The sequence below is a fragment of the Oncorhynchus mykiss genome, chromosome 19 (assembly GCF_057628025.1).
Source record: "Oncorhynchus mykiss isolate SJ-2025 chromosome 19, ASM5762802v1, whole genome shotgun sequence".
In the NCBI taxonomy this organism is placed as follows: Eukaryota; Metazoa; Chordata; class Actinopteri; order Salmoniformes; family Salmonidae; genus Oncorhynchus; species Oncorhynchus mykiss.
The window spans coordinates 4490837-4502500 of NC_143040.1; the positions used below are offsets into that span (position 1 = coordinate 4490837).

At 41.9% G+C, this 11664-nt stretch overlaps 1 protein-coding gene across 1 annotated transcript in view; it reads left to right on the forward strand.

Moving 5' to 3' along the window:
* The first annotated feature begins 739 nt into the window (after positions 1–739).
* The window catches only part of LOC118936842 (sodium-dependent phosphate transport protein 2B-like), a 31482-nt gene continuing 20557 nt past the window's right edge, over positions 740–11664 (forward strand). Inside the window, exons 1-3 of the mRNA XM_090209899.1 lie at positions 740–1082; positions 7831–7909; positions 10921–11058. Coding sequence (XP_090066025.1) covers positions 7834–7909; positions 10921–11058 — 214 coding nt within the window. The 5' untranslated portion in view covers positions 740–1082; positions 7831–7833. The remainder of the gene's footprint in view (positions 1083–7830; positions 7910–10920; positions 11059–11664) is intronic.

Here is an 11664-nt window from a genome sequence, read left to right on the forward strand (position 1 = left end):
TACTGTACCAGCCGAGGCAGGTTAGACAGGGTGCTGTAGATGTGTTCTCTACTGTACCAGCTGAAGCAGGTTAGACAGGGTGCTGTAGATGTGTTCTCTACTGTACCAGCTGAGGCGGGTTAGACAGGGTGCTGTACTCTACTGTACAGCTGAGGCAGGTTAGACAGGGTGCTGTAGATGTGTTCTCTACTGTACCAGCCGAGGCAGGTTAGACAGGGTGCTGTAGATGTGTTCTCTACTGTACCAGCCGAGGCAGGTTAGACAGGGTGCTGTAGATGTGTTCTCTACTGTACCAGCTGAAGCAGGTTAGACAGGGTGCTGTAGATGTGTTCTCTACTGTACCAGCTGAAGCAGGTTAGACAGGGTGCTGTAGATGTGTTCTCTACTGTACCAGCTGAAGCAGCGTAGACAGGGTGCTGTAGATGTGTTCTCTACTGTACCAGCTGAGGCAGGTTAGACAGGGTGCTGTACTCTACTGTACCAGCTGAGGCGGGTTAGACAGGGTGCTGTAGATGTGTTCTCTACTGTACCAGCCGAGGCAGGTTAGACAGGGTGCTGTAGATGTGTTCTCTACTGTACCAGCTGAGGCAGGTTAGACAGGGTGCTGTACTCTACTGTACCAGCCGAGGCAGGTTAGACAGGGTGCTGTAGATGTGTTCTCTACTGTACCAGCTGAGGCAGGTTAGACAGGGTGCTGTAGATGTGTTCTCTACTGTACCAGCTGAGGCGGGTTAGACAGGGTGCTGTAGATGTGTTCTCTACTGTACCAGCTGAGGCAGTCTGGAGTCAGAGGGCAGGAGGAGAGATTTCATCACACTTTGCACCTCATGCACAGCGATCTCATCGCCACGGAAACAGATAAGACCCGGGTAATCAGGTAACGACAGCCGTCTCACCTGGATATCTGAGGACGCCGCACGTACGCTTGCCGACATCACCAACGCCGAGATAATTCCTTCGGACAGTCAGAGAGAAGGGGAGACAGACTGACTGACTGCTATCTACCTGAAGCAGGTTTGTCTCTGAGGTATCAACCTGTCACCACTAGCTGCTGAGGCCACAGACACGTGCCTCTGCTTCAGGTGAGTTCTGACAACATGGACACTCAGTCATCTACAGTATATTATATAGAGTTACTCTGTGTGGATGGGTGTCCTGTGTGACAGAGGTAGAGGGTTATGGAGTATTGCTTTGTGAAGATCATTTAGTTAGGAGTTACGTAACTCCTGTTTTTTTGGTTAGGATTTACGGTAACACCTGGTTTTTGGTTAGGATTTACGGTAACTCCTGTTTTTTGGTTAGGATTTACGGTAACTCCTCGTTTTTGGTTAGGATTTACGGTAACTCCTGTTTTTTGGTTAGGATTTACGGTAACTCCTGTTTTTTGGTTAGGATTTAAGGTAACTCCTGTTTTTTGGTTAGGATTTACGGTAACTCCTCGTTTTTGGTTAGGATTTACAGTAACTCCTGTTTTTTGGTTAGGATTTACGGTAACTCCTCGTTTTTGGTTAGGATTTACGGTAACTCCTGTTTTTTGGTTAGGATTTACGGTAACTCCTGTTTTTTGGTTAGGATTTAAGGTAACTCCTGTTTTTTGGTTAGGATTTACGGTAACTCCTCGTTTTTGGTTAGGATTTACAGTAACTCCTGTTTTTTGGTTAGGATTTACGGTAACTCCTCGTTTTTGGTTAGGATTTACAGTAACTCCTGTTTTTTTGTAACGTCATACCCTTTGTGCCTTGTGTTATGTAATTTGTTTTGATTCATATTATTATGTGGCAAACTAGAAAGGGTCATTTTCCGGAAGAAAAAAGTGTGTTCCTTGCAGAATCTGAACAATCTGAATTGTGGTAGAGGATGTGTGTAAAAAAAAAATAGTGTACGTTAACTTTCAATTCCAACCAATCACAGAGACACCATGTGTTTCTTCCCTCCAATCAGAAAGAGGGTCGTGTGTTTTGTATTGTATTTTGTCAGTAAAGTAATTTGTATTAGAACAATGGAGAAAAGGGGTGTTGGTCAAAATCAACACCCTGATATTTGAGTTAGAGAGAGTAGTGTGTCAAACCGTGTGTGTAATGAATACTCAGGGAGGGAAGCAAAAATGTGTAGATTCACGCGCGGAGCACGGCAGATGTTTATTAAGCCTTCGCAGAAGGCAGGAATCGTGGTCGCAGGCAGGCAATGGTTAAACACAGGTAGGCAGTCAAAAAACCAAAAAATACCTCACAACCATACAAAGAGAAAGAACTGAACTAAATAGGGAGCTGATGAGAAACGGACACAGGTGAAATCAATGAACAACAATGAAAGACAGGGCTACGTTCCAGAACAACGGAACAAAGGCTGCGTTCCAGAACAACGGAACAAAGGCTGCGTTCCAGAACAACGGCTACGTTCCAGAACAACGGAACAAGGCTACGTTCCAGAACAACGGAACAAGGCTACGTTCCAGAACAACGGAACAAGGCTACGTTCCAGAACAACGGAACAAGGCTACGTTCCAGAACAATGGAACAAGGCTACGTTCCAGAACAAAGGAACAAGGCTACGTTCCAGAACAACGGAACAAAGGCTACGTTCCAGAACAACGGAACAAAGGCTACGTTCCAGAACAAAGGAACAAAGCTACGTTCCAGAACAACGGAACAAAGGCTACCTTCCAGAACAACGGAACAAAGGCTACGTTCCAGAACAACGGAACAAAGGCTACGTTCCAGAACAACGGAACAAAGGCTACGTTCCAGGACAACGGAACAAAGGCTACCTTCCAGAACAACGGAACAAAGGCTACATTCCAGAACAACGGAACAAAGGCTACGTTCCAGAACAAAGGAACAAGGCTACGTTCCAGAACAACGGAACAAAGCTACGATCCGGAACAAAGCTACGATCCAGAACAAAGGAACAAAGCTACATTCCAGAACAAAGGAACAAAGGCTACGTTCCAGAGCAAAGGAACAAAGCTACATTCCAGAACAAAGGAACAAAGGCTACGTTCCAGAACAACGGAACAAAGCTACGATCCAGAACAAAGGAACAAAGGCTACGTTCCAGAGCAAAGGAACAAAGCTACATTCCAGAACAAAGGAACAAAGCTACATTCCAGAACAAAGGAACAAGGCTACATTCCAGAACAAAGGAACAAAGCTACATTCCAGAACAAAGGAGCAAGGCTACATTCCAGAACAAAGGAACAAAGCTACATTCCAGAACAAAGGAACAAAGCTACATTCCAGAACAAAGGAACAAAGCTACTTTCCAGAACAAAGGAACAAGGATACGATCTTCTTCGTCGGAAAAAAAAGGACGGTGGTCCCCATCCATGTATGGATTATTGTTCCCTGAATGACGTCATGGTCAAGAACCGCTTCCCTCTTCCTCTGATCCAGCGACCCTTGAACAAGTGGGCCGTGCCAACATCTATACTAAACTCGACCTGCGAAGTGCATATAACCTTGTCCGTGGTGGTGAAGTTGTGCTCAATGTATTTGCTGCATTGCATCAGAAATCCCTGACATTTCCCAGGTCGAAACGTCATATTTTCCAGGCATGGACAAAGAAACAGGGCAACGTTCCAGAACACAAAGAAACAGGGCTACGTTCCAGAACACAAAGAAACAGGGCTACGTTCCAGAACACAAAGAAACAGGGCTACGTTCCAGAACACAAAGAAACAGGGCTACGTTCCAGAACACAAAGAAACAGGGCTACGTTCCAGAACACAAAGAAACAGGGCTACGTTCCAGACCACAAAGAAACAGGACTACGTTCCAGAACACAAAGAAACAGGGCTCCGTTCCAGAACACAAAGAAACAGGACTACGTTCCAGAACACAAAGAAACAGGGCTACGTTCCAGAACACAAAGAAACAGGGCTACGTTCCAGAACACAAAGAAACATTGCTACGTTCCAGAACACAAAGAAACAGGACTACGTTCCAGAACACAAAGAAACAGGACTACGTTCCAGAACACAAAGAAACAGGGCTACGTTCAAGAACACAAAGAAACAGGGCTACGTTCCAGAACACAAAGAAACAGAGCTACGTTCCAGAACACAAAGAAACAGGGCTACGTTCCAGAACACAAAGAAACAGGGCTACGTTCCAGAACACAAAGAAACAGGGCTACGTTCCAGAACACAAAGAAACAGGGCTACGTTCCAGACCACAAAGAAACAGGGCTACGTTCCAGACCACAAAGAAAAATAACACAAGATTGACTAAGAAAAGAAAAGCAGAACCTTACAATGTGACTCAAATCCACACCCTGATATTTGAGTTAGTGAGAGCGATGAGTCAAACCATGCGACTCAAATCAACACCCTGATATTTGAGTTAGTGAGAGTGGCGAGTCAAACCATGTGACTCAAATCAACACCCTGATATTTGAGTTTAGTGAGAGCGATGAGTCAAACCATGTGACTCAAATCAACACCCTGATATTTGAGTTTAGTGAGAGCGGTGAGTCAAACCATGTGACTCAAATCAACACCCTGATATTTGAGTTTAGTGAGAGCGGTGAGTCAAACCATGTGACTCAAATCAACACCCTGATATTTGAGTTTAGTGAGAGCGGTGAGTCAAACCATGTGACTCAAATCAACACCCTGATATTTGAGTTTAGTGAGAGCGGTGAGTCAAACCATGTGACTCAAATCAACACCCTAATATTTGAGTTTAGTGAGAGCGGTGAGTTAAACCATGTGACTCAAATCAACACCCTGATATTTGAGTTTAGTGAGAGCGGTGAGTCAAACCATGTGACTCAAATCAACACCCTAATATTTGAGTTTAGTGAGAGCGGTGAGTCAAACCATGTGACTCAAATCAACACCCTGATATTTGAGTTTAGTGAGAGCGGTGAGTTAAACCATGAGACTCAAATCAACACCCTGATATTTTAGTTTAGTGAGAGCGGTGAGTCAAACCATGTGACTCAAATCAACACCCTGATATTTGAGTTTAGTGAGAGCGGTGAGTCAAACCATGTGACTCAAATCAACACCCTGATATTTGAGTTTAGTGAGAGCGGTGAGTCAAACCATGTGACTCAAATCAACACCCTGATATTTGAGTTTAGTGAGAGTGGCGAGTCAAACCATGTGACTCAAATCAACACCCTGATATTTGAGTTTAGTGAGAGTGGCGAGTCAAACCATGTGACTCAAATCAACACCCTGATATTTGAGTTTAGTGAGAGTAGCGAGTCAAACCATGTGACTCAAATCAACACCCTGATATTTGAGTTTAGTGAGAGTGGTGAGTCAACCCATGTGACTCAAATAAACACCCTGATATTTTAGTTTAGTGAGAGCGGTGAGTCAAACCATGTGACTCAAATCAACACCCTGATATTTGAGTTTAGTGAGAGTGGCGAGTCAAACCATGTGACTCAAATCAACACCCTGATATTTGAGTTTAGTGAGAGTAGCGAGTCAAACCATGTGACTCAAATCAACACCCTGATATTTGAGTTTAGTGAGAGTGGTGAGTCAAACCATGTGACTCAAATCAACACCCTAATATTTGAGTTTAGTGAGAGTGGTGAGTCAAACCATGTGACTCAAATCAACACCCTGATATTTGAGTTTAGTGAGAGCGGTGAGTCTTTCCAGTAAATGACAGCAGTCATTCCTCGAGGCAGACCAGGAAGCTGTACAACGCTGATTAGAGACACAGTTTCTTATCATCAGTATTCAACTCATTCTAAGAATAACAAACCTTTGATCTCTGTTTTGATGAGTTTGATGTGTAAAATAGACACTGTGTGTATGTGCAGGTGTATGTGTGTGTGTGTGTGTGTGTAGCTGTATGTGTGTTAATAGATAAGATGTGTGTGTTAATAGATAAGATGTGTGTGTTAATAGATAAGATGTACTAGTATCATCATTTTAGCCTCCTTTAAGATAACATGTCCAGGCTGTACCAGGGACCTTCTACTACTATGACCCTCCATTAATAATCACTATGACAACAACAATACTTTTATAACAGTTAATAATCACTATGACAACAGCAATACTACTGTAACAGTTAATAATCACTATGACAACAACAATACTATTATAACAGTTAATAATCACTATGACAACAGCAATACTACTGCAACAGTTAACAATCACTATGACAACAACAACACTACTGTAACAGTTATTAATCACTATGACAACAACAATACTACTATAACAGATAATAATCACTATGACAATAACAATACTACTATAACAGATAATAATCACTATGACAACAACAATACTACTATAACAGTTAATACTCACTATGACAACAACAATACTACTGTAACAGTTAATAATCACTATGACAACAACAATACTACTGTAACAGTTAATAATCACTATGACAACAACAATACCACTATAACAGATAATAATCACTATGACAACAACAATACTACTATAACAGTTAATAATCACTATGACAACAACAATACTACTATAACAGATAATAATCATTATGACAACAACAATACTACTATAACAGATAATAATCACTATGACAACAACAATACTACTATAACAGATAATAATCATTATGACAACAACAATACTACTATAACAGTTAATACTCACTATGACAACAACAATACTACTGTAACAGTTAATAATCACTATGACAACAACAATACTACTGTAACAGTTAATAATCACTATGACAACAACAATACTACTATAACAGATAATAATCACTATGACAACAACAATACTACTGTAACAGTTAATAATCACTATGACAACAACAATACTACTATAACAGATAATAATCATTATGACAACAACAATACTACTATAACAGTTAATAATCACTATGACAACAACAATACTACTGTAACAGTTAATAATCACTATGACAACAACAATACTACTATAACAGATAATAATCACTATGACAACAACAATACTACTATAACAGATAATACTCACTATGACAACAACAATACTACGGTAACAGACTAACCATAATCATGTCATCAAGTATCAAGGGTATAGGGGAGAGACATTCTTTGCATGTGTGTGTGTGTGTATGTGTGTGTGTGTGTGTGTGTGTGTGTGTGTGTGTGTGTGTGTGTGTGTGTGTGTGTGTGTGTGTGTGTGTGTGTGTGTGTGTGTGTGTGTGTGTGTGTGTGTGTGTTTTGGCAGCTGGTGTTGATCTGGTAGCTATTGAAAATCGAGTAGATCCCATCAGATGTCCTGATTAATTGAGAGGTGCGGCGAGAGGACGGACGGACAGACAGACAGACACTCCCTTAACGGGATTCCACAGCTTCATCAATAGGTTTGATTGGAAAGTGAAGAGTACTTGGGCTGATTTATAGCTCATACTGAGGCTGGTTTGCTAGCGGTGAGCATCAAAGTGATCAACTAGGTAGAGTTGTGGTGGAAGACAGTTGATATGTTGCTGTTATATGTTATTTTATGTTAAAATGATACATTTGTATATTTCTATGGTGTTTTATTTAATACGCTGTAGTTATATTACTTATATTGAGAAGTTTTAGTTGATATGTTGTCTAGTTGTATTACAAATATTGAGGAAGAGAGAGACAGAGAGATAGACGGAGAGAGAAAGGAGAGAGAGTAAAGAGAGAGACAGAAAGAGAGATAGACGGAGAGAGAAAGGAGAGATAGTAAAGAGAGAGACAGAGAGATAGACGGAGAGAGAAAGGAGAGATAGTAAAGAGAGAGACAGAAAGAGAGATAGACGGAGAGAGAAAAGAGAGAGAATAAGGAAGAGAGAGACAGAAAGAGAGATAGACGGAGAGAGAAAGGAGAGAGAGAGAGAACTTTGTGATGTCTTTCCTCCCCAGATTATGGCTTCTCGACCTGAACTAGAGGACCAGAAATCCACAGGATCCACAGAGAAGCACAAAGATGATCAACTCAGTGGTACGTTATGAATCATTATTGTGTGTGCGTGTGTGTAAACCAGTGCTTCATTTGTAAATCGGGAGGTGCTGAGACATAAACTGAAAGAGGTAGGAGATTTGGGGAGATCTGAATCTACCGAATCACCTTTATAGTAAAGCAATTGCATATCATCCCATGTGCGTAGCGGTCTAGACTAGAGCAGTAGAGTAAAGGCGCTTGCAGAATTCATTCTAGATTCTAGATTTCTATGCAATTGAATTCTAGATTTCTATGCAATTGAATTCTAGATTTCTATGCAATTGAATTCTAGATTTCTATGCAATTGAATTCTAGATTTCTATGCAATTGAATTCTAGATTTCTTTGCAATTGAATTCTAGATTTCTATGCAATTGAATTCTAGATTTCTATGCAATTGAATTCTAGATTTCTTTGCAATTGAGAGCAGTAGAGTAGGCGCTTGCAGAATCTAATCCAGATTCTTGTAACGGTTGTCTTCCGTCGAAGGAGAGGAGGACCAAAATGCAGCGTGGTTAGAGTTCATCATGTTTAATAAAAGAACGATAACGTGAACAACTACACAAATACAAAAATAACAGACGTGGATAAAAACCCAAAACAGTCCTATCTGGTGCAGAGAACACAAAGACAGGAAACAACCACCCACAAACCCCCAACACAAAACAAGCTACCTAAATATGGTTCCCAATCAGAGACAATGACTAACACCAGCCTCTGATTGAGAACCATATCAGGCCATATATAGAAACGGACAAACTAGACACAGAACATAGAATGCCCACCCAGCTCACGTCCTGACCAACACTAAAACAAGGAAAACACAAAAGAACTATGGTCAGAACGTGACAATTCTAGATCAATTCTAGATTTCTATGCAATTGAATTCTAGATTTCTATGCAATTGAATTCTAGATTTCTATGCAATTGAATTCTAGATTTCTATGCAATTGAATTCTAGATTTCTATGCAATTGAATTCTAGATTTCTATGCAATTGAATTCTAGATTTCTATGCAATTCTATTTTAGATGACTGGAGACTTTAGCATTGTCGTTTTTAATACCGCACAAAATGATTGACAGGACAGGCTACTTTGCCACTGACAAACTGAGAATGTGAGATCATTAAAAACGACCTCTTCTTGAATCCATCAATAGTTTAGGTCTAGTTTAGGTCTAGATTAGGTCTAGATGTGTTGTGGAGGAGACAATATGAGGAGAGAGAGAGACAGATGAGAGAGAGAGAGAGATGGAGGGAGGGAGAGAGATGGAGGGAGAGAGAGAGGAAGAGAGAGAGAGACAGAGAGAGAGAGAGAGAGAGAGAGAGAGAGAGAGAGAGAGAGAGAGAGAGAGAGAGAGAGAGAGAGAGAGAGAGAGAGAGAGAGAGAGATGTGGTCACTGCATGACAGGGGAGGTAGAGACAGAGATGCACTTTCTCCTTTACTGTGATAAATATTCCTCACAAAGAGATTCATTATTCACAGAAATGACTACATATATTCCACATTTTTACAAATTGAACCCAGAGGAAAAACTAAGAATACTCATGGGCGAAGGAGCAATGGCTCCTCTTGCAGCCAAATATGTATTTTCCTGCCATAGCCTGAGGGACACTGAATAATAACATCTGCATAGTAAACAGTAACTTACTTATTATTACTATTATTGTTATTACTATAATTATTAATGTTTACTGTAGACTGTTACCATTATATTGTTATTATTTTTGTATTTAATTTTGTATTATTATTTACTACCATTTTATATTATTATTTGCTATCATTTATAATTTTGTTACAATGTATATTGTATACATTGTTGCTTTGGCAATATTGACACAATGTTTTTCATGCCAATAAAGCAGCTTGAATTTGAATTTGAATTTGAGAGAAAGAGAGGGAGGAGGGAGAGAGAGAGAGAGAGAGAGAGAGACAGAGAAAGAGAGAGAGAGAGAGAGAGAGAGGGAGGAGGGAGAGAGAGAGAGAGAGAGAGAGAGAGAGAGAGAGAGGGAGAGAGAGAGGAGAGAGGAAAGAGAGAGAGAGAGAGAGAGAGAGAGAGAGGGAGAGAGAGAGAGAGAGAGGGAGAGAGGAGAGAGACAGAGAGAGACAGAGAGAGAGAGAGAGAGAGAGAGAGAGAGAGAGAGAGAGGGAGGAGAGAGAGAGAGAGAGAGAGAGAGAGAGAGAGAGAGAGAGAGAGAGAGAGAGAGAGAGATTATAGAAGTGAATCTAAACCCGGGCTGGCCCAACTCCAATCAACTCTTAGAACATCAGGCACGGGCTATGTGTTTTGTAAAGGGGACAGTAGAATTACAGATGAGGTAACTGAAATGAACTCGGATCGCTTTCATTCCAATGTTTACATTTCAAACAATAAAAAGTATGGTTCATGACAGTAGAGGTGCCGAATCCTGGTAAAATGTTGTAAACATGTCTGACTGAGAGGACAATACTGATGTAAACATATCTGACTGAGAGGACAACACTGATGAAAACATGTCTGACTGAGAGGACAATACTGATGTAAACATATCTGACTGAGAGGACAATACTGATGTTAACATATCTGACTGAGAGGACAATACTGATGTAAACATGTCTGACTGAGAGGACAACACTGATGTAAACATGTCTGACTGAGAGGACAATACTGATGTAAACATATCTGACTGAGAGGACAATACTGATGTAAACATATCTGACTGAGAGGACAATACTGATGTAAACATATCTGACTGAGAGGACAATACTGATGTAAACATGTCTGACTGAGAGGACAACACTGATGAAAACATGTCTGACTGAGAGGACAATACTGATGTAAACATGTCTGACTGAGAGGACAATACTGATGTAAACATGTCTGACTGAGAGGACAACACTGATGTAAACATGTCTGACTGAGAGGACAATACTGATGTAAACATGTCTGACTGAGAGGACAACACCGATGTAAACATATTTGACTGAGAGGACACAATCAGAAAGATGTGTGTGTTTGCTTTTCTCTCTCAGAGAACTCAGAGACAGAAGAGAAGGCTTTTTCCATGGCGCCGGCCCATTCCACTGTGGCCCTGGTAGAGACGGGGTGTGAGGGGGAAGACGACCCGTGGAATTTACCAGAACTACAGGACGGAGCGGCAGCATGGTCAGGTAAGGAGGAGGAGGGGGAGGAGGGTGAGGAGGAGGAGGAGAAGTTCATACCAGAACTACAGGACGAGGCGGCAGCATGGTCAGGTAAGGAGGAGGAGGGTGAGGAGGAGGAGGGGGAGGAGGGTGAGGAGGAGGAGGAGGAGTTCCTACCAGAACTACAGGACGAGGCGGCAGCATGGTCAGGTAAGGAGGAGAGGGGGAGGAGGGTGAGGAGGAGGAGGAGGAGTTCCTACCAGAACTACAGGACGAGGCGGCAGCATGGTCAGGTAAGGAGGAGGAGGGTGAGGAGGAGGAGGGGGAGGAGGGTGAGGAGGAGGAGGAGGAGTTCCTACCAGAACTACAGGACGAGGCGGCAGCATGGTCAGGTAAGGAGGAGGAGGAGGAGGAGGAGGAGGAGGAGGAGGAGGAGTTCCTACCAGAACTACAGGACTGGGCGGCAGCATGGTCAGGTAAGGAGGAGGAGGAGGAGGAGGTCCTACCAAAACTACAGGAGGAGGGGGTCAGGGAATGTTCAGGTAAGGGTCAGGGACAGGTCAAAGATCAAAGGTTGTATGGTCCATTTTAGTTCAAGATAGAAATGTGCTTGTAGCCACATGGGTCAAATGT